The sequence below is a fragment of the Ammospiza nelsoni genome, chromosome 5 (assembly GCF_027579445.1).
Source record: "Ammospiza nelsoni isolate bAmmNel1 chromosome 5, bAmmNel1.pri, whole genome shotgun sequence".
NCBI lineage: Eukaryota > Metazoa > Chordata > Aves > Passeriformes > Passerellidae > Ammospiza > Ammospiza nelsoni.
Genome location: NC_080637.1, coordinates 48200826 through 48228346, shown reverse-complemented (window position 1 = coordinate 48228346; position 27521 = coordinate 48200826). Strand labels below are relative to the sequence as shown.

Genomic DNA, 27521 nt, shown 5'->3' with positions numbered 1-27521 from the left:
GGCAGATCGCCTTGATATTACCTTTTAATATATTTAGGCACAAAAGCTAGCATCAGTGAATGAATGATATAAAGAGTTGTGTGCATTATGAAGTTTTATTTTTAGAACTACTGTTTTAACCTGTTAAATAACAGAGCTGTTGGGAACAAGTGACTGATTAGCATGGATACTGCTGAGCCTGTTGTTCAGTGTTCATGGGGTTCTTGTGCTTTGCTTTGCAGTAACATGTACTTCAAGAAGAACATCTCAGCTGATTACATGCACAACGTACTTGTCCTGACTCTGCCACCAGCTAATTACAGCTACAATACTGTAATTAGAGACTATGTAGAGATGGAGGAGGACATCCTGGTAAGAACACTATTTTATATCTGATTATTGCATTTTGTTCATTCCTGTTCATGTATGAGGAAATGAAAACTAAAAATGCAGCTGTAATCATCCACTGTCATGCTTCTAAGGTGATATTCCTTTATATTATTGCAGGATGGTATTTTGTCCTGATGTAATAATGTCAAAATATAGTATCATAAGGCAAATCTGCAGAATGTCATGTTCCTGCTTTGTGAAGTTCAACTCAAACTTCTTATTTGTTCTGCAAGTGTCATATTCACAGGGCATGAGGGAGACGTACAGGCACATGCTTTTACCACTCCATATCTGAGTGACTGACACTCTTACATGTAGCCGCAAGGCATCACTCAAGAAAGATCTGTACATGCAATTGAGATGTGAGCATGGAAAGTTCAGAACTAATAATTGTTGACTAATTTGCGCAGATATGTCTAAGAGATGACAACCATTGCAGTTTCTCTCCAGTGGCTTTCCAGATAAGCTTCAAAAACAGGAATTTTTTTTTTTTTTCCATAGGAAATAAGGGGTTTTTTTTAAATTTCCAGAAAAGCAGAACCTATGAAAATGCTGTATTTGTTTAGTGAAACTGATACTCCCGCCATCTGCCCAGGAAAGGAACCAGGTTCTTCTTGTATAGTTTCACCATCCCAGGATTTGTGGCTTTGAGCTCCAGCTCTCCAGCAGGCAGCCTGAAGGTTCTGGCTGGATTTACAGGGCTTCTAGATCCCCCAGCCTGGGCTCAATGCTTTTTGGGTGCCAGCTCTATGGCAGGCTGCTGGAAATTCTGGCATAGCTCCTTGCCCCTGAGCTGTGGCCACTGGGAAGCCCAAACTTGCTGGCACCACACTGAATTATCTGCACAGAAACTCATATTCAAAGCCAGGGTCTTTAGGACACACTTAGCAAAGCAGAACTGCCAAGAACTTTAATGTAGGATTTCTTGAATCCTTTGCACCAGGATCAGCATGCCAGACCTTTACCTATTGGCCTCTTTTAAGTTTTCAGCACCTTCCTGTCTTCATACATCAAAAATATATTTTGTTTGCCTTTCTTTTTTGAAATGAAAACGCTCACATGGCATTGGCCATCTACTCACGCAGTGTTCAGCAGATTCTGGTCTTCTCTGCTGGAGTTTCTACCAAATGGAGCCAATTAAGGTTATTATAGCCTTATGGCAGAAGCAGGAACTCTTAAACAGTCATTTTTATTTTCTTTTGGTCTAGATGGAAGATGACTTTCTTGCTGGCTATTTCAATGCAGTGTTGCTGTTTGGACATAGTGTCAAGAAACTTGTCATCTCACAGAGCCCAATGACACCTTTCAATTTAATCCGTGAATTCCGAAATACCACTTTTGAAGGTAAAAAAAAGTACTGTCCTTTGCAGGGTTCACTAAATTGATGAGGGGTGATGAGGGTTTAAAATTTCATTTTAAACACTCTTAGAACAAGTCACTTCTACCCTAAAAGAAGTCCAAGCCTTTCAATGAGTTTTATTCTAGACTTTTTTCTTTTTATATAATTTTTACAAGGATGCTGTTTTCAGTATTTGATGTTCAAAATGACTCTGAAGTCACTTGGCTGAGCTTTAATGAAGAAGTCTCAACCTTTTCCAGTTTACAAAGCCATGTAGGCCTGGGTGCCTGCAGTGTGGGTGTAGGCCAGCTGAAAGTGGGTTGGCTCCTCTTAGTCAACTTTCTTGTTCCTCTCACAGGTTGTCTAGCACTGGTGGGCTTTTGTTTTGTAGGCCATGGGCTTAAAATCACAGAATTCAATCATTAGGAAAAGGCAGAGGCAAAACTTATGCAAAGAAGAGAAAATGTTATCTCTCTGGGAGTATAGTCCCAGTTGTTGCTTCATATCAGAGATCTGTACCAAAACGATGACTCAAAGTTTTGTGTTTATGCCCCACCTACATTCAGCAAATATGTGTGTAGAAGTTTCCCAGATTTTTCTAAGATAGGAAACATTGCAGGCTTATCTTTGCTTTAACCATGGTATCTAATACCTAGCAAAATATAGTTTACTAATTCCTTCTGGAGACAGCATCCCTTTCTGAATGTCAGTAAACTTATCTCTTCTGTTTAAGTTTAAAAGTTAAGTTGCACAAACGTTTTTACTCATCCAAAATACAGCACTGTAATGCTCATCATAATTTATAGGTTTAGTTAAAAAAAATTCTGAAAGTGATAGGTTTTGAACAATGTTCATTCTTTCCTGTGATGGAGTCTGGTACAGTAGGGATTTCATACAATAATTATTTTGATATTAAGAAGTTAGACCATGAAAAAGTTAGCATCAGTTTTTGAGGTGAAAAGGGAGAAGGTAATTGCAGAACTAAAATAATGCTGATACTGAACTAGGAGAAATAAAACAAGTCATCATCAAGAGCAGCGAAAGGACAATCTGAAGCTGATAAAAAAAATCCTCTTATAAAAAAAGGGGAAAACAAGGTGAGACTTTCAGGAGTAGTGAATATTGACTAAGCTTGTGCTCATGTTGAGGCAACTGACTTATGTAGTCAAGCTGAGGCAAGCTGTGCTGAGGCATTTGGGAAGTTCCACTTTAAAATCCTTGTAATGTGCTACACAGGCAATTTCTCAATGTGCACATTTGCTGATGTACAGAGAGAGGAGGCTAAAGGCAAAAAGAACATGGTAAAAACATTATTATTAGGCTTTCAAAAGAATAAAGGGAATGAAAGTATCCTTGTATTTCTTTTACTACTGATAGATTCAAACTGCAGGTGGAAACAGACTATTTTGCTTCTCACTTCCAAAATGGTCTCTTCAAGGGAGGTGACTCTGACATTCTTGGTATGTTGAAGAAATCTGACAAATATATTTTGTTGTAGCTAGAGGGAGACTTTCCTCTTCAGTGCTGTCAGTTCAACACTTTTTATTGGATTTTGTAGAGAAAGTGTAGTGTGGTATTAAAAGAAAAGTTAAAAGCACCACACCGAGCTGATACGTATCTAGCGCATACCTGAAGAAGAAAAGTACCCTAAGTATCAGCAATCCTTTTATTTATCCCATCCCTCCTACCCCATACTCATGTGTTTCTGAAAATGCAAGCCCTCTAACGAATTCCTTGTGTCTGCAGGTGTAGTGGGTCCTGTGATTCTGGATGAATTTGGAGACATTGATACCAATCTGACCGTGCTGTACACATCACACACTGCAAATTATGTACGTATGTGCAGGGTGCAACTGTTCAACCTTATATATGAAAGGAGAAACAGAATGCCCTGTACTGTTGCATAAGAATGATGAAAATAACTGCAGCAGGTGTGGTGGAGTGCCAAGGGGTTCTGTGCATGCCAGAAAGGGGTCATGTGAGGTGTACTGGAGACTGACAGGATTGATGTAATCTGGTGATTCAGTAAGTGAAGTGCAGCTAGTATTTTGTGGGATTGGTAAATTTATTTTCAGAGAGAGGGGAGGAATGAGAAAGAATATTGCAGCCAAGCATATGGCTACACTGAGAAATGCACCACTATAGCAGGAAAATTAATTTGAGTTTGGGCAATACATTTATTAAGGGTAGTCTGGAGCAAGGGACAAAAGAGGGAGAACACAGCTGCTGACTGCATTTCTTCCCTCCTCCCATCCGTAGTTCAAACCTCTCCTGTATTTCAACACTCAAAGCAATGGCACGTGCGTGGCGACTAACAGTCCGGATTTTATTTGGAAAAACCACAAACTGCCCAGTGATACTCCAGGCACTGGTGAGACACCTATTAAACCTACCACCTACCTCTTTGAAGACAAGTCACACAGTCCTGAGATCCACCTGCTGTGTGATCCAGCATGCCACTTTCACACTGCCCCCAGCCAGTGATGCAAGGAGCTGGGTGCAGAACAGCATCTTTCCTTCTCCTGCCTCATCCCCACCATGTTCTCTGCCCCCAGTCCAGTTCAAAACCTTTATTTCTGTTTTGGTGCTGATACCAAGTCTCTTGAAAACTCAATACTGTACCAGTGATTATGGGGGATACCATGGGGTATTTCAGAAGAAGTCACCCCCAAATGAATAATCTTCACTAGAATGTGGTAGTGGTGTGAACTGCTTGAAAGAGTGTCCAGGAAAGGCAGCAGAATTAAGGTTATGATGAGTTATCTGACTCTGCATTTCTGTATCTGATGGATCATGGTGGCTTCTTCTTGCTGCTTTATCCTTGTTGCAGGGAGCTGGGGAGAGGATGCAGCACTGTGCAGATTCAGGGGGCTCTGAGAACAGCTGACTCTTTGAAGAAAGACCATGGGGAAACTTGGTTATAGCTCTATTTACACCCATACTTTAAATCTAAAATCTCAGAAATCACCACCTTATTTCCTTTTGAGTTTTTGGTGACTCCTGAATAGAATGGATGAAGTCCCTTGTTATTCAGCATAGCAGAGCAGAGCCTTGGCAGTCTGATCAGACTGAGATAGTTTCCCCCTTTAAGACTTCTGCCACATGGTGATTGGCAATGGAAGGGCAAATGCTTCAGGGTATGATATGCAGAATAAAAATTATTGCAGTGGCAGTAATTGCAAGGGTTAGTGCACAGTGGGTTAGTGTTCACCTGAGTCATTCCATCAGTGAGAATCCATAGATGAAGCTGTTAAAAGTCTCTGCTAAAGTAGTCCCATTAATTTGCTGTATTGCTTGCCTCCATTAGAGAATAGGCAAAGTGTAATTGGAGAGATAAACATCTTCTGCTAACTAAGAGTCCATTCACAGTAAGGGGTAAAATTTAAACATTTTTATTCCTCAGTAAAGTAAATCAGATGCCCTAAAATTAGGCTTTATCCCTCTTAAGAGAGGTAGGAGTAGTGGTTTATTGCCAGAGACCCATGGGAGTTACCAGGAGAAGGGAGCCAGGAGCTTTGATAAGACTCAAGTTAGTTCTGGGAAGAGCAGAGACATTTCAGTGGAGCTTTCATTTTTCATCTCTGGTCAAATCTCTGGTCTCCCTTGGTTTGACTCTGAGTGCTGTTTTTTTTTCAGAGACAGCAGCACTGCACACATCAGCCACAAGGTCTCCCTGTACCAGCTCCATGAGCTTTGTGCTTTCTGGCTCCTGTCTTCTTGATGTTGCTCCAGTCCCATTCTTATCCATCCCTTGGGCCCCATAACATGCTGTGTTGTCAGTGGATCTTAAATATCCTTCAAATATTCTCTTCAGTATGTCCTTGTTGGAAGCTGCTGCCCAAGGGGGAAAGAGAATTGCAGAAAGCCAATGTTTACAAATGTCAGTAGCTTAACATCTAGTGCTTAACTGAAGCCTGACACTGTGGCCAAACCATACTAAACTTAAAGTGAAACTGCCACTCAAAGGCACTTGATTATTTTGTTTCACATTAAAAAAAAAAACCTTCCTTCATTGTGATTCTAAATAAATATATCCCCCCCAAAAAGGAGAATGGTCAAAGTTTAAGTAATCACAGTGTCTTGCTAAAGCCAGTCAAAACTTTCCATCCTGGAATAGCTTTTTTCCTCCAAGTAGGTGAACAGCAGAGACAACCAGAGAGCCCTGCTTCTTCCTAAGCCATAACTGAGAACAGCTGACCCAGTTCTGCTGCCTACCTTCCTCCTAGTATTCCGTGAAAAAAACGAGGGCTCATCCATATTTTCCCCTTATTCAGAAAGTTTTAACCCTCATTCTAAACGCAGATAAGATCATTCTTCAATAAACAAACGTTTCTGGTTCCAGAGGACCAGTTGTCTCCCTCTGCCTCTTTTAAAACTAAGAGCCAGAAGGTGGCAGCAGAACCTCAGGAAAGGGAAATTACGGTCCCACAGCACTTCGACGGAAAATTGTAATCTGTTTGTTGAAGCTGTATACCACAATCCACAAACCTGAAGTTTCAGACAATTTTTATGCAAAATTATTTTGCCCGTTCTCATTTAGCTCTCATTTTATAGTGGTGACTTAACTTGTGGAGGAGAACGATAGTACTGATGATTTTCATCAGAGAGCATCAGACTAATACTAAATTACCTTGAGGCCCTTAGACATACTGAAAGAGGCCCTGATGAACATACTGAAAGAAATTGGAGAGATGTGATACCCAGAACAAAAAAAAATCAAAACAGAAATCTGGCTCCAAATTCCAGAGCAGTTCATAAACGGAATCCTATGTCAGATACAGGCACAAAAATTGCTATGTTGAAAATCCTTCCTCAATTGCTGCTTGATTCTGAAGGCAGCTAGTGTGTGTACATTTGGTTCTTATTTCTTTACTAATTTTGATATTTTTTTCTGTGTCCCTTCATTTCTGGTCCTGGGCACAGACAGAAGTATATTAGCCTCAGTAAGGCTGAATAATTCAGCTCTTTTACTGTCCTTGATCAACATGGCAATCTGCAAAACTGGATTCTCCTCTGCCTTTTTTGCCTGAGACATTTGCTCAGTAAAGCAGGTTCACTCTAGTCACGTGACCACCAGCTGAAGCTCTGTGATAATGGCCTGTTATTCTTCAAATGAAGTTGGTGGCCACCAACTTTCCTTCCCAGTACCCCCAAGCTCCAAGAACAGACACGAGAGAGGCTTCAGTTTGCTTTTCCACAGTAAGACAATCAACATTAAAACCTTATTCAGTTCCCAGCCTTGTTCATCCTGTGTACCTGCTCAGGATTAGAACCCTTGTGGGCTCTGTAGGTTTGGGGTCTAAGTCCTCAGATGCCTGAACAACATGATTTTCAAACTATTTGGCTCCTAGCAGCTTCCAAGGATACTTTACTGGCTTTGTGCTGCCACCAGATTAATTTCCCTCTACAGGATATTAATTTCCTACTGAAGAGTACAGTCCACACAGTAGCGCCATTGCCTGGGTGTGCCCACAGATTGCCCATTCCTCAGGTGGGGATGTAAGGCTGCACTAATCTGGGTCATGCTTCATCCCACATTGAAAGAGGCAAGTGTCATTCCAAGGCAGTGCTGGACTTTACCAAAGCGTCTCAATTTGGATGTGACCAAAAAAGTGTCCTTGGTCAGCTACTGTGATTTCCATGTGTGTGAGGGTAATTTCTTAAATACAATATTGTTTTTCAGCATCCTCCATGAAGTTATCTTTCATTTTTTCTTTTCTGCAGGCCCACACATCTTGACTATCGCTGTCTTTACACTCACGGGAATTGTGATTCTGGTTCTGATCATCTCTTTGCTGATTCTAAGGTACCAACCCCTTTGGCTTTCTGTTTGTTTGTCCTTGAACAGTTTTCCCACTAGGACAAAGCCTTTGATCCCTCCTTGAAGAGCCCTTCATTAGCTTACCTTGCAGACCTGTGTGGTTGTCCCTAGTGTGAACTCTGGTATATGCCAAGTAGTGCTTGCATCCATGGTGTTGTTATGACCGGTTAATAATCAAGGGAGAAGGTGCAGCAAGGCTCAGTGTTCTTGCATCTGCTAAAAAGCTCTGATTCCTATACATACACAGAAATATGTCTCATACCAATCTTCAGAATTTTTCCACTTTACTACCCATCTTTGGCTTTCTTGGGATTCACTTATATTTCTTCAATGTATTGGTGACATAAAAGCTAAATCTAGAAGGTGGTGTTTCTCTTGAGACACCGTAGGAGTCAAAACACCATGAGGTTTTGGTGTTTTCATTGCATGGATCCATTCCTTCAACTCTGTCAACACCCTGCATAAAAATTTTTCTAACAGCTTGGAGTTTCATGCAGCATTATCATTATGGAAAAGGCAGAAATAGAAATAATTGATGACTCCTTTTGATGGAAGAAATCCCACCACAGTTCCAAAGTGTAGGATTTTCTTTAATCTTTAAAAAAATCTTCTTACCTGTGCCTCCCTTTTCAATCTGTATTTTTGTTATATAGTGGAGAACTTCAGAAAAAACAAGAAAATAAGATCTTAAGAAAAGTTTATTAGAAACAGATGCTATTCAGGCTCTCTTATTTTGAGTAGACCAATCTGAGTTGCTAACTAAAACAAGGGAAAAATCAAAGATAAAGATACACAACTCTTATACATCCAGTTGTCCGCAAGATACGTAGGCGCTAATCATTGTCACGTCTTAGCACTGACATACAAACAGACAGTAAAGTTTCCAATGCCTATGAAAATTAATAAACAAAAGCAGGGACTTGTAATATATTCTATACTTCTTCATATTTGCAGATGCATAAAATCTAAATATTCTGTTTAGATGATTAGATTATTGTCTACATATCTTTGTGATATTCCCAAGCATCAAATATAGAAGAGATTTCTGAGACTTTTTTCGAATAAAACTTGCACTTTTAGTGTCAAAACAGTAGTAAACTTCTCAAATATAATTGCTACTGAAGATTATCCCCTAACAAGCAAAGAAGAGAAATTCCTACGAAAATCAACAAAATGTCTCATGATATGTTCTTTATCTCCTAAGTTTCTAGCACACTTGAACTATTCTACAGCTACCTGTGAAGTTCTGACTGCAAAGTAAAAAGTCTAAATCCTGAAAAACATGTAACTAAATATTAGACCTGGAAGGTTTTAATTCAGTTTGATATGTTCTTAATAACCAGCTGATACCAGTTTGAACTCTAGTGCATCTTAATGACACATAGACACACCTTACAAGGTAGAACAGAGAAAAACAGTTCTTATTGCAATTGTTGGTCTTCATTTTCTTAAGCAAATATATGCTAAAAAAATGTAGTGAACAAGGGAATATTTGTGTTATTAGTCAGTAGTATGGGTTCTGCCATTTGGAGCATTTGCCAGCAGTTATCAGTGTGTTAGGATTCTCCTGCAAACTCTCCACTCAATCCTGTGCAGTTTTTTTAGTTGAGGAAGGACTTGCACAAGTAAGGAGACAATTTGATGAGCACTAGCTGTCTTTGATGAGCACTAGCTTTTCTCTAAGACTGAATTTCTGCAGGGGAGACAGCAGTTTCTTTCTCCCATTTCCAAGGACTCTTCCCTCATTTTTATAAAATGTGCAGAATACAAGGGACACCCACAAAAAGGCACTCAGCACCTCCTCTCCTGGCATTGTATTCACAGCAGTTCTTACTAACCACTGTGGATGGCAGGACTTCCTTTGGCTTACATTTGTTTGTGGGACCTCTCTTCCAAGTACATTTAATAACATGGAGGAGAAAACTGTATAAAATCCAGATGGTCCTTTATGCTTTAAATTCTTCTGACCACCCCCAAGACTCTGGCAATTGCCTAGCAGCTGTTCTGCTAAATCTGTTCTGTTCTGCTACAGAATGAATGAGCATTTAGGCTTTCCCAAAGCTAGGAGAATTAAGGAGTTTCCTCAAACTGGAAAACTGGATGAGAGCCACCAGGCTTCTGCTCAAGTCTCATCAACCTGTCACACCATCCTTGTGTCATCCTGACACTAGATGCTTCCCTGTCCTAATCTCCTGTTGTGGGTTTCGGTTCCCTGGGAGGATGTCCCAGAAGGCTTCTCTTGTTCTTCAGGAAGTACAGGAGAGATAATGAGCGCCGGTGGAAGAAATGGTCCCATATACCACCTGAGGAAATCCTGCCTCTAGAGACCAGTGAGACAAGTTATGTTAGTTTAAAGGTAAGAGAAGCACAGTCTCCAAAGCTGGATCTTGGATTCTGTCTCCTAAGGACAATCAATGCTGGGGTTTTGACATGTTCTGACTACAGCACCCTATGGCTCTGGTAGGATGAGGACCTGTTGATTTATGATTTTTATTTTAACCCACACTTGCTGTATTGAAGTAATAGAAATCATTCCCCATCTATTGCTCCCTAATAGAATATACCTGTTCCTATCGGTAAAGCTCATTTTATGATGGGGGAATGGGCTGGGTATTGACTTCCAGTCTCTGTTACAAATGATTTCCTGTGCATTGTTATGCCTCTATAATGCCAAAGAGCATGAAAACAGCAGGTGGAGGGCCTGGGAGTGGCATGGATGTCCCACAATTTCTGTGGCATGTAATGACCCTCCCTAGAGAGAGAGGTTTATGCTTCTCCGTGTGGCACACACAGACATTACTAATCCCTCTGGACTTGTCAAGTGAGGAGTAGGTGATAATTGCAAGTTAATTATTCTTCTTTGTTCTCAGATTGATGAAGATAAGAGACGTGACACCACCCAGAGACTTCGCCAGGGCAAGTATGACAAGAAGGTAACCTGACTGCAGTGTCCATGCTCCCTTCCTCACCTTTAGGAGGGCACATTTTGGGAGGAGGTCATTCCACCTCCCCTGACCTTGCAGAATGGTTAGTTCTTATGGAAGGAATAAGCCCTTTGTTCCCGATCTTCTGCTATGTATTTTGTTTGCTGACAGAAGGCTAAATATTAGACTCCATGAACCCCTAGCCCTGGAGTACAGCAGCATAAACACAGGGACCAGAAATCTGATACATTTTGGTACTAAAGAGGTGAATAGCTTAATGGAGGACAGGCCATTTACATGGCAATTCTTTGCATTCAGTAGAGCTATCTGCCTGACTGAGCTATATATTCTTGTTGAGTTAAAATCTGCACAACTGATAGATCTAAATCCTTTGAAGAAAATATAGTTCCAGTACTTATTAGCTGATTAACTGAAACTCCAACAGTGAAGCAGTAGGCAGGTGTTTCTGAAGTATTTCTTTGTATGGACATTTCTTGGAAGAGAAAGACTAATTGCTGTTGTACTAAACATATGACTTTTTTTCTCCCACTGGTATTTTTCCTTCAGGTGGTGATCCTAAAGGATCTCAAATACAGTGATGGAAATTTCTCAGAAAAGCAAAAAATAGAATTGAACAAGGTAACTGTTGCACATAGAAACTGGACACAGCAGGGTGGGATGGAGGCTATGAGTGAAGTCATTGCTTTCCGCTGTCAACTCCAATAGCCATATGCTTGTGCATGTTTGTGAGGTGGACAGGTAATGAATTCCTCAAAGGATATTGCTTGATGAACTTTATCTTTGTTATGTGATCTCATCACCACTTCAGAGTCTGAATCGTGTGCCAGTCAAGCTGAGGATGAATGAAGTAATTCATGTGCTGTCATATGGCCTTACTTAATCAGTTTTTATAGCTGATGCTAAAAGGCACTGCACTCTTTTGGCTCATATCATACTAATTCATCAGTAGTGGAATGTTGTAGTTAAATCTTATTATTGAATGCCAAGTGCAGCTCTTTAAATATAAGTTACTCTCTGCTGACTTTTGCATACAGACCCTTTCAGCATGGGAGATTAATTTGGCTGCAGTACTGCATCTTTTTTTGAATGGTTTTCCTATTACACAACACTGCTATATTGTGAATTCAATAAACTCTAAAAATACCTCAAAGTAAACTACTGTTGTCTATTTAAATGGACAAACTCCATAATATCATGCAGCATCATTAAATTTTTATTACTTGCTCATTTACTGACTGATTCACATCATTCTGTCACTCATAATGGCTATTCTGGTCAGCTGGGAGGTTTGATAGAGAGGCAGTATTAGATACTATATTGGGCTCTAAAATTAACTTGCAGTACCCAACAGCAGCCACTCTTATCTCCCTAATCCAGAAGATTCTGGAATGACAAATGTCTTCAAGTACTTCACTCAGTGCCTTAGCACACTCTGGTTTAAGGGAAACTCATACATCTTATCAGGGCCTGAGATAAAAAGCCGTGTCATACAAATATCCATGTCCTATGTTTCTGTACTAAAAATGATTGCTTTTTAAAACAGATTAAATGTCTCTGCTCCAGCTCCTACAGATTGATTATTACAACCTGACCAAGTTCTATGGCACTGTGAAGATAGACACCATGATCTTTGGGGTGATTGAATACTGCGAAAGAGGTTCTTTGCGGGTAAAGAATTTTAAGGGTCTCCTTCTACCCCCAAATTATCAAATTTCAAAGTAAGAAAAGAAATCCCCATCTCTCTGTCTTTGACCCTTGTACAGCAGCCATGGACTGAGCAAGAGGTGGCAGGTTTCTCATTCTAAGTTTCCTCCCCCTTGTTTGGCGCTCCCCATCCTGCCCCAGGTTCTGCTGTGTCACTTTGATGGTTCTCAGCAGCAAGAGGACGAGGTGAGGGGGAGCCAAGGAAAAGTACAGACCCAGGCCACAGTAACAGCCAGTATTGGTGTTGTGTCCCCTATTGGGAGCATATAGGATTTAACTTGTTCTTAATTTTCCAATCTGTAGCTGTTTTCTCTGCTGATGTGCTTGTGTACCACAGAGTATGCAAGAGCAGAAAAAAAGAATATATTCAATATTAGTAAGGGAGAAAAATGGCAAGTTCTGCATTTTAAGGGAAAATAACCCTTATTTTTTGTTTATAAAAAGAAATGGTAAATTGATGCTGGCAAGAATATGGAAAGACTTACTACTTTATTACTGGTTTAGTACTACCAATATTATTTCAGTGCTAATCATGAAGTGATAATCATCAGCTCTTCTGAGGGTATATATTGTCTCTGCTTCTGTGATCATACAAAGACTGTCATCAGTAGCAGTGGTCTCTGGAACAAACTCACAGCAAGGCAGCAAAATAATTGTTCTCTAAGTTATTTTCTGGTAAACTGGCATACTTATGGAAGTTTACCTTTATCAATGGATGTCATCATGTCTGAAAGAACTGTAAATGACTGGCAGGCAAAGATAAAGCAACAATTTACTTTGAACTTGTTAGGCTAGGAGTAAATTGGTAGGAAATGGACTGTGAGCACAAAACATGGAAAATCCTCTCCCTTCCTCTTGCACAACTTGACCATTTGTTTCTCAGCTATTTTGTGTTATTAAAAACTTGTTTTGAAAACTGATTTCACAACCTATTTTAATTGCAGAAACCTTTCTTTTCTGTAGTCCCCCCTTTTCTAGCTCTGTCTGAACTTAATATATATTTAATATTCCCTAATTTTTGAGTCAACTTCTGTTCTAGTGCATGTACTTTCTATAAAAACCAAAGTTGCTGGTTGAAAGGCATGCAATTTGTGCACCCATATCTCATCTTCTGCTTTTTCCCTGAAAAACCTTTCTTCTCTTGACAGGATGTTTTAAATGATAAAATATCCTACCCTGATGGCACGTTCATGGACTGGGAATTTAAAATCTCTGTCATGTATGATATTGCCAAGGTAAGTGTGCTGTCATATGTAAATGTAAATCAGCCTGTCCTGTCTTGCAGAACTGATCCTCTGAGGAGTGTAGCTCTCAAAGTCGTCTTCTTTCCTAGAGCTGTGTGCCCTTCCAGTCTGTTCTCCTCTGGGGACAGTTATCTGAGGCAGGCTTTCAGACTGAAGGAGGAAATAGGGGCCAGAACTGGCCTGGGGCTATTTATAAATAAACAAATCAAGTATACCCCAAAGAAATGTGGCCCAGAGATCAGAGGGTTACAATCTGCTGACCAGTGGTTCTGTTAAGTAGGGCTTATGCCGTCACAAGCTCTGCAAAACACACTGCTTTGTGGCCTCAGGTAAAGCATACAGAGCAAAACTGTATTTTTTCAAATCACAGACTTATTCTAATATCTATCCAGAGATGGGATCAACTTTTTCTAAACAAACTGTTCATGTACCATCCTCATTTTCTCATTAGAGTGAGACACTGGTTTCTCACTACAGCTATCGATTTCAAGCAGCTGGAGAGGGAAAAATTTAGTCATGTACAGAAACCAAGGCTGGTTTTCAGTAGCTTTCAACAGATCTTTGCTTTTTAGGTCCTTGTGGTAGGAAAAATCAATATGCACAATAAAGGAAATGCTGTTCTACATTAGACACTTGTAACTGTTTAGCTAGTAGTTAAGGACCCTTTGTAATTCACTGGTATAATAATTCATTATGCCTCTACAGATAATGTAAAGAACCCCCTCCACAATCTGATCTTTTTGCCAGGGCTCAGCTGCTCTCCTCTTCCTATAGCTGGTTTGAGTTGAACAGGCCTCCTATTTCCCTACATGCACCAGTTCAGATTTGGTCTCCACGATGAATGACTCCACTGTGTCTGTTCTAAAGAGATATTGAAAATCTTGTGCTTTATTAAAGCCCACTTAATCCAAATTGTCACAGTTTGTTGGCCTTGTTAATGACTTTCAAGTTCAGTTTACGTTCAGTTAAAGTTTCATTTTAAGTAGCAGCAGAGGAGTTTCTCTTCCTCCTCAAAACCCAGAGTATTTTTTAACCCTTTGCACCCTCAGATCACCTTCAGATGTTTCCTTAGCAAATAATGATTAGTACTGTCTCTGTTTATGAGGAAAGAGAAATCCCAGTCCCTCTGAAGGGAGTGACCAAATGCCCAATGACTGCAATTATGCTGAGACTGCACAGCCAGTCATTTGCTGCACCATTGGTAAAGGGGACATGGCACCTGAGGATGGATTGGCACAAAGCATCTGTTATGTGGAATGGCTCCTGAGCATTATTACCTGTGTTAGGAGAGATGGTTCACAAACTCTTCATGAAAACTTGTATGTACCTAGGATTATCAGGAAAATTACTGTTGTTTGGATGACCTGCCAACTCTCCTATTCCTTGATACTATGGTGAAGCTTCTGGGACCTACACATTTCCATGAAATTCTAGTATTGCTTTTTCCAAACCATATCTTCTAAACCTCCAAGCACCATATCTATATTTACTTGAATGGCTTCTCTTTTTAAAGAAGTAATTTCATGCCCTCTCAACTCCAGTTCCTCTCATCTCAGTATCTGTCCTTTTCAAGTCCAGCTGCAGCTCTCCAGGCTATTAAAATACTTATGACCTGGTGTTCCTTTGCCTTCCTTTTGAGATGCTTCTCCCTCTCCACATCACCACTTTCATTCACTCTGCTTTTACCATGGCTCAAACAGTCCTTGTACTATGCTTGCTTGAGAAGCTGCTGCATCTGTTTCTGAACAAAGGTTGGGTCTTCTGTATTCCCTGGAGCAAACAGCCAAGTGATGACTATTCTTGGAGCAGTCTCTAATTCAATAGAAAAGGTGATGTGGCCAAAGAGGAAGTCCTAAATCTATTCAGTTTACTTTCCCCCCTCCATCTTTTCTTTCTTTCTTGCTATTGTATCTGCCTCTTGGATTGATGGGACCACCTTATAACTACATGGATTTGGCCATGTGCCCAAAGAGCTCTGATGAAAGGTCTGCTGACAGGGAATTGCAGTAATCAAGCCTTGTAGTTATTAGTGCATACACTGTTGTTGCAATACTATTTATTAAATAAGTGGCTGCTGCAGGATATTGTGCAAGGGGTTGTAATATTCTTGCATTATGCCAGGAAAAGGTTTGTCAGTCAGAACTAAAGCTTCAGAGCTCCGGAGCAAAGGTTACAAGAATGCTCAAATATTTGGAACTATTGTACTGAAAGCCATTATAAATTTTGAAAATCACATTGTGGGTTTTAATAGGTTCTGTGTTTTCAGGTAGGTGCATATGTTAGTGAGGAGGAAAGAGGAAAATTTTATCAGGGACATTTACAAGACCTTTGCCTCCAGAAGTTGTTAACAAGAAAGCCTTGGGGTAAGGAAATCTAAATTACCTTTGCCTGTCATTTGATGCTGATACTAATTGGGAATTCTGCTGCAGTAATGGAAATATTTTGTGGCTAATGAAAGCAGGAGCTGGAAGAAGGCGTTGCTGGAGGAAAAAGGGCCTAAAGCAGGCAAAACATCCTGGGTAGTGTCATCAGGGCTGCATGCGAAAAGCTGCTTAATCAAAAAATGTGTTCCTTGGGTATAGTGTGCACACAATCTCTGTAAATTTGGCATGGTCTAGATAGATCCAGGATAACCAGTCCAACAACATTCTCCAGAGATTGCATCTTTTGCAGGCAGCTTGTGTCTCAAACGTACATCTACTCTGCCCAAAACTCAGCTTGTATCTCAGTGATCTCTTGTAGCATTTGCTGATCCATTCCCAATTAGGAATAACCCAGTATTTGAAAAGAAGGTAAGGACTTCTTTGAAAAGAAGACCCAGCATGTCATACAGTGTATCATGACCACATGAGCCATGTAACCCTGGTGGGATTCTACCAGTTATAGAAAAGGATGAGCTATACATGTAGGAGCCTAAATGGAAGATCATTCAGAGAAGAAACTGAACAGATATAACATACCTGTTCTGACTTCCACAGGATAGAGATTGCACTTCATATACTGAGAACGAAGAAATGAGGCCTATAGGAAGAAGAACAACCAGCAGTAGGTTATAAGTTGGTGTGAGTTTAAGTCGTTCAGAAGAGTGAAATGGAACAGAATAAATAATAGCAAGAGGGTACAAATTAGCATACCTGCTTCCTTCTTCAGTTGACAGCCACTGCCGTGCCTCAGTGCTAGCCCCTTCTCATGGATTGCACCATATTTGAATGTCTTAGGCTAGATCAGATAATTTAGAGGCAATGAGTAAAAAGGGGCGAGCTACACACCTCTGTATGCCTCTGTGTGTTGTGAGTCAGGAGTCTGAATCTCAGGAGATAAAGATGAAACTGTACTGGCCAGGCCTCATGCTCGCTTCAGGTTTAGCTCATGGATAACTGCTGTGTATTGCCTTGTACAGAGAAAACCATAAACAGTCAGGTCAGCAGAGACCTTTATGTCTGTCTAGTCCAATCCTCTGTCTGATCTAAGCCCTAGTGCATCATCTGACACTCTGTGCATTGACTGCTCTGGAGCCCTCTGCTTTGCAATTACCGGATCTGCTGCAATGTTTCAGAAAACATTTCTGGTCTATGGTGATCTTCAAAGACAATACAGACATAAGAAGCAATTCCTCTCACACTTCTTGTGTCTCTTGGATGAACGTGCAGTTGGAAGCACTTTTTGTGTGACATTCCAAGAAATCTATATTAAATTTACCCAAAGACATTTATTGTAAGTGAAATTAAAACTTTTGTGGGAGGAAATACATTTCCTTAATTACGTGTGCTCTAATATTGACAAAACGAAGATGGTATGTCAGATTGTTGTTAACTAAGAGTAAGAATGGCCTCCCATGACCCACTTCCTCATTTCTCAATACTGACTGTTCTTAAGACCTTGGAAAGTCTCCTTTGTAAAATAATAATATGAAAGGGAATTGTAATTTATGCATATCCATTGCAGATGAAGTCTTTCTAATTACTTGCACAGATACTATGCTAATATTCACATTCTTGTTGAGTCTGGTAACATCTGAGTGTCCCACATGTAGTTATGCTTTCTTTCTCTTTTATTCTCAACCACAGGGAATGTCTTATCTGCACTCAAGCAAAACTGAAGTCCATGGTCGACTCAAATCCACAAACTGTGTAGTAGACAATCGCATGGTAGTGAAGATCACTGATTTTGGCTGTAATTCAATTCTGCCTCCAAGGAAAGGTAAAAAAATGCCTGTCTGGACTCTCCTTCACAGTTTCCAACCCAGTGGAATTTTCTCATCTTCATAGACCAGTAGGGTCTAATTACGTCTTGTACACAGTAGAAAACAATGCAACTTTGATTCATATTATAGCAGCCATTATATGTTTTTAACTTGAATAGCACAATGGAAGAATTACTAGCAGACAGTGTGAGAACAAGGAAAGATGAATATTCAGCTTTTAGTTTAGAAAACAGAGATTTCACCTGTGATTGAGATGTGAGAAACATTTTCAGTATCCAAGTCCTTCATGCAAACAGCTCTTTTCAGCAGTAGTACTGAAACTGTGTGAAGAAAAAAAAAGAGTTAATTTACCATAAATCTTGTAATTGACTAGGTACATGTGTTACCACAGTGCTCTGTGGTATCATTTAAACAGTAACAGACATGACTCTGATAATCCTTGAAAAAATCTGTATTGATATCTGATGATAACTCTGTTTCTTATTCCTTAGTTAGGAATCTCATAATATATGCTCAGCCAGATTGAAATAATATTAATAGCTTTTCTCTATATTTTCTATTCACCTCACATTCATAGAATATTTCTGTAAAATAGAACACTCATTTCTACTCATCTTTTCCTTCTTACTTGATCTGGAGTGAAAAGATGAGCCCATCTGAAATTATGTCATATGAATATGCAGAGTAGAGCTTGAGATATAATAAACACAGCACTGTGCTGCAACTACAGCCTATGACCTGAAAAGAAACTGGTTGCAACAGGTTTGCAGAAAATTTTTACATTTAGACAGAAACGTACTCAAGAGTAGCAATAAGAACATTAAAAAGGACTAAGAAAAGTTCACTGAACATAAATGTTCTATTAATTCTTCATTTTAAAATTTTAATTTTAAAATTTTTATTATTATTATTAGTATTAGTAGTATTAGTATTAGTATTAGTATTAGTATTTAGTATTACATTGTAATGTATTTATCTTCTTTTATTGCTTGTAAACAGACTCAAAATTTCTGGCTACTCAGTCTATGTCCTTGATGAAAACTCAGTGTTTCCCAAGAGATCCACAGATTTATTGTGGTTGGATGTTACAGCCTAATATCATAACACTGTCTTCATGGTCACTGTGTTCAGGTCTCTGTTATGTCACCAGCATGTCACATCTGTTGTACCATGGCAGCATTCTGGTTTTGAGGTACAGCGGTGCTCATTGCACTAGAAATACAGATTAATAATTTCTGTAGAAGGCAAGTAGTTATGAGCAGGTAACATTATGCCAGAATCAAAAGCACTTGAAAATTATTTCAATAGCTTCATGATATCAAGGTCATTGGGAAATATTGCTGTCTTTTTATCAGACACTGTGTATAAAAACTCCTTGCACCTCCTAGCTCAATAATTTATGGCTCAGAGTATTTTTATTATAGCACTGGCACTCCTTGGTCTTATCCAGATACATAGGCTACTTCTAAGAAGCCTTTGACACATAGCTAAGAAGAGCAAGTTCATTGCCAATAAACATAACTTTTCTGGAGGTGTAAGAGTCTGCATCTACAGTGGAAAGTAGCAGGGTCAGCAAATCCCAGAAAACTGAAAACTACATCTGAGTTTTATCTAACCTGAATTGATGTCAGCTTCTCAAGAAAAGTGCTAAAGTAGGAAATCCAAAATACCAGTGGGCTCTGGATTGGATATGAAAATAGTAAAAGGAAATATCATTATAGCCAGTGGATGGTCTGAGAAGGATCACCCTTTTTTGCAATTGCTTCTCTCCTTTCCCCTTTGCATCATCCTGCATTGCCATCTGTATCTTCAGACCTGTGGACAGCTCCTGAGCATCTCCGGCATGCTGATGCATCTCAGAAGGGTGATGTGTACAGCTATGGGATCATTGCCCAAGAAATCATCCTACGCAGAGAGACCTTCTACACCAAACACTGGTGGGACAACAGAGGTAATTCCACTGGTTTCCCGTCTATTGCAGCCTTCTGGGATGGTTGTAGCTGTAACTGGCCCATTCTCCATGTTTTGTGAAAGGCACTGTCTCTGATAACTGCTTGAACAGCTGCTCCTTTCTCTGTGGTGAATGAAGAGCCTGTTTGAAGGATCTCACTCTGGGCACAAGTGTCCCTTCTTCTGTAACTAAAGTTTGCATTGAGTTTTCTTGCCCTTTCTTTTCCTTCTCACCTGGAGCCCAGCATTACGGAAGTTAACATTATACAATGCTGTCCAGACTTACTGTGACATTTAAAGGCCTCAAAGATTTTTCTATTTTGACTTAGAAACAACATGTAATATGCCATTTATTTTAGGCAGCATAAATCAGCATTGTCAACACAGAAAAACAAAAACTCAGCTGCATGACACAAGAACAGTTGGCATTTAAAAACTGGCAATTCAGACTTCATTCAAGCTGGTTATAATTAACTTTAGCAATTTAACTTCTGTCAGAAAAATCATCTCCTCCTGTAGTGCATCTATTAAACCCTGTATTGTGCATTTTGGGACATTGTTTTTGAGTAGCTGTTGTGGTTTTAAGCCCAGCTGGGAATTAAGCAACATGCAGCCACTTGCTCAACCTCCCCTCTCTACCGTCCTTCCCCCTGGTGGAATGAGGAGGAGAATCAAAGTAAAAGTTACAGGTTGAGATAAGAACAGTTAAATAATCAAAAATAAAGTAACCTCTCACTGGCAGGGGACCTGAAACAAGTTTAAAAAAAAGTCCTTGATTTAGGATAAATACAGCTTAGCAAAATACCAAAACATCAGTGTGTTACCATTCTTATTCCAAAATCAAAACACAACATGCTGACACTTTCTGAGAAGAAATTAACTAGCCTAGCTAAAACCGGGACAATATCCACCCCTGTCCGGCCCAGTCAATCCCAATTCCCAGAATCCAGGCATTATTATGTACTAAAAACTGACAGAGAAACATGTGTGGGTTTGGGATTTTCCTAGTGACTAACAACAGTTACTAACAACAAATTTAGACATAGCCTTTACCTCTGAGTCATTCTGTTAGATCCGCCTCACATTTGTTAAAACACCTAGAGCAGCAGCTCAACAGCCTAATAGCCCTTTTACTGAGTCACTTTTGAGAATAATTTCTGGGGCATGTTCATCATCCTACACTACCACAAATCTGTGTTCATGTTTGGGGAAACACAGTTTTTGACATCACCAACTCTATAATAGAAATGTAGATCTAATGGAGATTAGAAATGTCTGTTCTCCTGAAAACAAACTGTTCAGGATTCCATGCTTAATGAAAGGTAGAGAAAATAAGGCCTTTCTATTCCTGTTTCTTGGGAATAGGCAGGCACAATCCTTACGAATGCAAGAATTTTACAAATATTGCCAACATGGAGAAAATGCAATGCCCTGCCTTGCTCATTTTGACTTGTGAAGCAAATCTATAGCAAACTACATTCTTTTAATGGCTTGTTGAGCATTTGCAATCTTTCTGTGTTGTGTTAATGGTATTAAGTTAGCCTCAGACATAGTGTTTCTTTGCTTTTCTGGGATGTGGTGGCATCCTCACTGCTCTGTTTTTGACCCTGGCTATCACAGCCAGAACCTGGTTCTTTGTTTTATCTTTGACCTGTATCTTAATGCTGTATTCTGTCTCTTTGGAAAGACTGTCCCTTTCAAACAGCAAGAGGACAATCCATGGAATTTAAAGATTTTGTAGCACCTAAGCTAGGTACCTAACAGCACCTAAGCGATGTTGCTGGAGATGGTTACATATTAGCATGTGAGGTAAAACAACAAGAAATTTACTAGATGTGAAATCTGTTTGCTAAGTCTGGGTCCACTGTAACTTAAAAAATAATCTGCTTTGTAAATTTCAGATGAAATTTTACATTTTCCATTCACCAAGGAGATTGTTTTCTCCACAAAACCTTTTTTCTATAAAAGCATTATTAGATGTTTAAGATACACATTGCTGGTCGAATGGCTTCTGGTATTATTCTTGACTTTTGTTTATGCAAGTTGAGTAAAATATGTTCATCAGTTCATCAAATTTCATGTAACAGAAAGGAATTAGTTTTATTACATATTGCTGAAGTGGCTCCTCATTTAAATGCCTGATTCACTCATTAGCCAAGATGAGCAAAACAGTGAACCAACTTATTCAAACACTTCTGCATTTTGCTTGTGGCATCATCTAACTTTGGAAGACAGTAGCTTAAACTTGGGGTGACTATTAATTTACAAATGTCCAAGATAAAAAGAGGGGGAAAAGTACCAAATTAGAGTCAGTGGTAGTGGACGAAGAAATGTCCCTGTTGTATGTTAGATTCATTTGGTTTTTAAGTCACAAGAGAAACTCTTTCAATGTCTAGGCTATCAGAAGTTAGTCTCTGCAAATTAAAAGACATTATATTAATATTTCAGGATAACTGATACACCTGCTTCTGCAGGCTTAAATGACAGTAGCAAAGATTGTGTTCAGACTTTAAAAGACTTATTTTAAAAAACCCCATACCTGAGCTCCATCCACCAACTTAGCAAAATTGAACTCTCAGTTAGTCTGTGAGCCAATTTTCTCAACATGAAAATATGTATCAATCAACTTAATGTTGAATAATATTGCTGCTAATGAGAGAGAAGAAGTCCCATTACAGGTATACAGAACTGGATTTCTAATGTGTAGAAGTAGGTCATAGTCCTTTTCACTGACACCTCTGCAAGAAGCTGTTCCCCATCTGGTTACTCCACTCTTCTCAGAAACACCTCATTCACTGCTAAAGACTGTGAAGTCTTGCCACGTACCAATGCTCAATTCAAGCTGCCTTTCTTGTCCACTACTTTCTGACTAATTGCAGTGTTGCTAATAGGTACTGTTACTTCCTCTCTCAGGTGTGTGTCCAAGCATGGAAAGCCAGCACATTCCTTCTGCAACATGAGCCCTACATAGACTTTCTTGTCTCTTAGCCCATAGAAGACTTCTCAGCAGTTTCTCCCCTCTATAGCATTTGGGAGACTCAAGTTTCCTGCTCCTTCTCTAGTCTGTAATTTCTGTACCAAAAAGTCAGAAGTTGCTGTATCATTTTGGTGTGATCATGCACATTGGCATGTTTAGGCATCTGTAGCTGCCCTAGACCAGTGCAATTATAGATCTTCCTCATGTCATTATATGCTTCCTTCAGTAAAATTGTATCCAAAATATAATCAGACATTATTAATATAAATTATCTGTTCTGATTCACAAATCCTTTTTAATTTCCCTTAACTCCAGAGGTTAAAAATTACTTCTCTTTTTAAATACCTTCCTTTCCCTGGAATTCTTGAAGTCTGCAGGAAAAAGACAAAGGAAGATGTTTTTGCTTTAGCTCTCTCTTACTGTGCTTAAATTGAGTTGTGCAAATGCAGCCTGATTTTGATGTGTTCAGAGTCCAAATAACTTTCATAGAATGGGTTTTATGACTCGGAGTACAAATGAGTTAACAAATGCAATGCTTTTAACCCATTTATATGAATAGCTTAGTTTTAAGGAAGTTAAGCATGTGCAGGATGATTTGAACTGCTCTAATGAGCAGCGTATGTCTCCACACTTTTGATCAAGCTGCAATGGGTTTTTCACATTGTTTTTGGACTATAATTATACTTCATGCTGAGAGGCACACTAATAATGCCCAACATTCATTTGGGAAGATGCCATAACCACAGTGTCTACTGTGACCAGTAAATACTCATGTACATTTCTATTTGTTTTGCTTTCAGGGACCTTCAAGCCAACCTTTTTTGGTCTTGTGCCATATATTTAGAAAAGCTTCAAAGTTGAAACTCACATCAAAATGAGGGAACTGTGCTCAAGAGTTCTGTTTGTACACTACCTTGTAACATCATAGACTGCTATAGACAATGACAATGTCCTTCTTATGCTTTTTTGTTTAAAACTTTGATATTTTTTGTGTACTAGAGAAACTTTACAGAGTGGAGAACTGCAAAGGAGTAAAGCCTTTCCGACCAGACCTGACCTTGGAAACAGTGGGAGAAAGACAGGCAGAAGTAAGCTAATAATTAACAAAGCCATTTGCTGGGTGAAGAGTGGAAGCCCTGGCCAAACTAAAGCCTATGATCATGGGAAGGTGGAAGCTATGCGTTTTATTCCAAAGGCCCTAACTTGTCAGAAGAAATTGCATTCTATAGTTGTTAGCAGCAATGTGGAATACGAGTAATGGAAATTATTTCACTGGAAACAAATAGACATTTATGCTCTCACTCTTCTGACCTATTTTAGGTATCTTTGAGATGGGATGAATTACACCTCAAGTATACCTCTTTTCACTGGTGTAGTCCCTATGCCTTCTTGCGTGGATGAAAATGTCCGTATTGTAGATATTCACATATTCATCAATCAGCCTCATTCTTTTGGGCTGAATCACCAGTTTCAGAAAAATCCCAAACATGGGATATTGGAAATTACCACAGCATTTACCACCATGCCAGTAACTGTGTCTGACTGCAGTCTGCAAGACTGGATCCATTCACTTGCCTTTCATTTGTATATTGCAAATTCGAGTTAAGATCATGTCAGTAGTCATCACAGAGTTGAGATGCCTGCAATGAGTGTTCTAACCATAGGTTCAAGACAGTTAGTCACACAATTTAATATGTTGCTAGTCAAGAATAACCAGAAATTCCATAATGAACTAGTGCTGTTTAGCACTACTCTCTGTCAATATCCATTACTCAGGTAGACTTTTCCTTAAATTTTTGTTTGAAGGTATATACACTAGTGGAGAACTGCTGGGAGGAAGATCCAGAGAAAAGGCCTGACTTTAAGAAAATTGAGAGTACTCTGGCTAAAATATTCAGGTGAGTAGCAGGGGCTTTTTGTAAGATGCTCCAAACTCCTCCTCTATTAGAAAGCTCATATTTTAAAGTGTGTAAATTGATATGATTATGATTCAGTCAGTGAAAACCCTTAATGCCATCATTTAGGTTCTCTTCTATTCTTTGGCAGAAAAGTAGGTGAGCATGTGCATATGTTTTGTATGCATACACCTGTGTTCAATTTCCTAGTTGAGTGAGGGTGAGGTGATCACCATACTTCAGATTGGTACATTATGAAAGTAGCAAGCTGGATAGTTAGGGATTTTTACCAATCAAGTAATTCTGTCCTTATCTCAAATCAAGAGTTGGATAGTGACTCATGTAATTTAAGTTTTGGTAAATGAATGCACATAGATGTTTGAATGATGATTTGAAAGTTTGGATGGTTCCAAATTAAGCTGACTAGAAATGCTGAGTTGTAACACACAAGTATTAATTACAGGGCTTTGGTGGTACAGGGCTTTGTGGGGAAATAATAAGGCTGACAGCTGGATAAACCCAGTGGGGTTACACAGGCCTTCCACCTGGACAATGCTGCATTGTTCCTGAAGAACATTGGTCTGAATTAATTATTTCAATGACCAAACCATGAGCTTTTAATCACTTCTCCTGGGACATTGCTTCCAGTTTTTAAGGCTCTCCCAGTCAACAAACCCCAACAGCACCATTTTACATTTTACATGGACAGGACAGCTGTACTATGCATGGCAATGTATCAGCTGAATAAACTTTCTGCAGCTGAATATAAAGGCCTCCTGGTTCAGCTCCTAAGCCTTCATCCTACAAAAGCAAAGAGGTTACCTCTTGTCACACGCAATATGGGTGGGTCTAAGATGATGAATCCCTGATACAAAATTTGTTTGAAGTAAGAGTGATTTTGAAGTCCTGTTGGATACAATACTAATCTGACTCTTCCAGTCAGTCTGGTACCAATTACTTTCAGACTGCTTTGGTGAGTGCAGGCTGCCCAGACAAACATGGGTTTGAGTGGCTCATGTTACCACACTTCTGCTTCCAGAGTTTAGTAGGCTTGAGTCTGCAGGATTTTGTGAGTAAAATTAGCCCTGGGGCTGTTCATTGTTCCACTGTATTCTTTGTTCTTCTAAACAGACAGCCCTAAATTGTCTAAATTCTTCTGCTGCAGTCCCCATCTAAACATTATGTGCAGTTTTCTACCTACTATTTTTAGCTTCCTATCAGAATCTGAGCTTCCCGATTACTTTTTATAAATGAATGTTCCTGGGTTACCTAAGGTAATCTGGAATAGATAATATTAGCAGGGTTAGGTGATTGAAGGGTGCTTCAAGAATTACCAGCTCCAACTGACAAGTGTGGATTATAGACTTTCAATTCATTTACATAAGGCCTCCAAGCAAGCAAAAGAATGACACACTTGAGGCACTTTGCACTCTAACTACAGGGAAGTCAAACACTGGAGAAGTTGTCTGCTGCTGCTTTTTGGCGTCCTTTTAACTGCTCTCAACAATGTCCATATATCAGTCTTTCTTCTTGACTCCTGTGTAATTCTGTTATTTGCAGTAATTTCCATGGCCAGACCAATGAAAGCTACATGGATACCCTGATCCGGCGTCTACAGCTGTACTCCCGGAACTTGGAACACCTGGTGGAGGAAAGGACAGAGCTGTACAAAGCGGAGAGAGACAGAGCAGACAGGCTTAATTTCATGTTACTTCCAAGGTAACTGACCAGGAGGATTTTTGCTGGCATTTTATTTACATACATATGATTATTGCAGGGTAGCGGATGGGATTAATGTTTATGTTCTATTTTCTTCCCATCTAATCTAATCCTGAGAGAAAAGAAAGAAGAAGCAGCTGTCCCTGAGCTCTCCACTCTATGGTAGAGTTTCATGCCAAGATGGTATTGGGACCCATTATCTTGCTCAACATTTCTTCATGCATGGGATCCCCCTTTCCAGCCCTAGCCTCTCTTTCACTGCCTTCCAGGTCTACAGTGACCCCACATCACAGAGCTCTGCTCTGCTGGTTAGAAGGAGTGTCTTCAGCTGAAGAGCACTGAGTGGAGTCCAGCTTGAGGCTGGGGTTTAGCAATGCAAGAGAGGGGCTGAGATTGGCTGGGCCATACTGGGTTAGATGGATTCTTTGGAATATGCTATAGGATAAGTGTTATTGACATTCTAATATTGGCAATACCAGTAATTTTGGTATTGCGCACATTTGGAATAGTAAAACTATCTTGGTATGTCATTACTAGTTTAAAGGGTATTTCAGTAGTCAAGTTATTGATTTTATGACTCATCAGCAAAAAGAAAAGTAAAAAAAAAGTGTGTGTGTTGAATACAGTTTTGGGGGAAATCAAGAACGATCTGGCTGTATAGATAGTTCAACAAGGAATTCATGTCTCCTTCCACTCTCTGTTGTTCCTATCAGTCTGCTACCATTTCATTGTAGATGGAACACAGCACTGTGCAAAACCTATAATTTTCTGGGTCTCTTTCAGTTCTTCTCTTCTTGTATCACCACTAGGAACAGATATTTCCCTGGATTTAGAATTGCAAGAAAAAGAAGGTCCCTCTTGAATAGACATTGACTATCATGGTATTGAATTTTTCTTCCATAAATTACCAGACTAAGATATCTCTTCTGAAATCAGGATCAGTTGATGTAATTATTATAATGAAATTACTTCTGTGCTGGGAAAACAGAAAAATATGTCTGTTCTTACTTATTGTATGGGTAGAATGTAGTCTACATATCAGGAAGTTCAGAATTTCAGTTTTAAATTTGACTCAATATCCCTGTTTCTAACCTTAACCAAGAAGCTCAGTTGCCTGGGTCTCAGTTTCCTCATGACTGGATGTTGAAAGTCTGTAGTGCATTAATTACCATTAGTAAGTGCTTTGAGGTCCCTGGCTGAAAGGCATTATGGGCATCTAAAATGTGATTACAATGGCAGTTTTCAGCAAACTATTTAATGTTTCCTACACAGAAAGCAATACTGCAATTAGGTTGCATTAAAAAATACCTTTAATAGTGAACCCTAGTCATCTGTGTTCCTGCCTTCTTTTATT

The 27521-nt window shown here is 39.5% G+C and overlaps 1 protein-coding gene across 2 annotated transcripts in view; it reads left to right on the top strand.

The window, feature by feature from the left end:
* Positions 1-27521, top strand: part of GUCY2C (guanylate cyclase 2C) — a 43396-nt gene that overhangs the window by 10477 nt on the left and 5398 nt on the right. The window contains exons 7-21 of one of the 2 annotated variants that reach the window (XM_059472707.1): positions 222-327; positions 1578-1713; positions 3455-3540; positions 3968-4079; positions 7433-7514; positions 9780-9885; positions 10400-10462; positions 11021-11092; positions 12038-12142; positions 13327-13413; positions 17490-17622; positions 19440-19577; positions 23553-23641; positions 24360-24451; positions 26009-26167. In XM_059472707.1, coding sequence (XP_059328690.1) covers positions 222-327; positions 1578-1713; positions 3455-3540; positions 3968-4079; positions 7433-7514; positions 9780-9885; positions 10400-10462; positions 11021-11092; positions 12038-12142; positions 13327-13413; positions 17490-17622; positions 19440-19577; positions 23553-23641; positions 24360-24451; positions 26009-26167 — 1566 coding nt within the window. Of the gene's footprint in view, positions 1-221; positions 352-1577; positions 1714-3454; positions 3541-3967; positions 4080-7432; positions 7515-9779; positions 9886-10399; positions 10463-11020; positions 11093-12037; positions 12143-13326; positions 13414-17489; positions 17623-19439; positions 19578-23552; positions 23642-24359; positions 24452-26008; positions 26168-27521 lie in introns of both variants that reach the window. The other variant, XM_059472706.1, reaches the window with a different exon arrangement.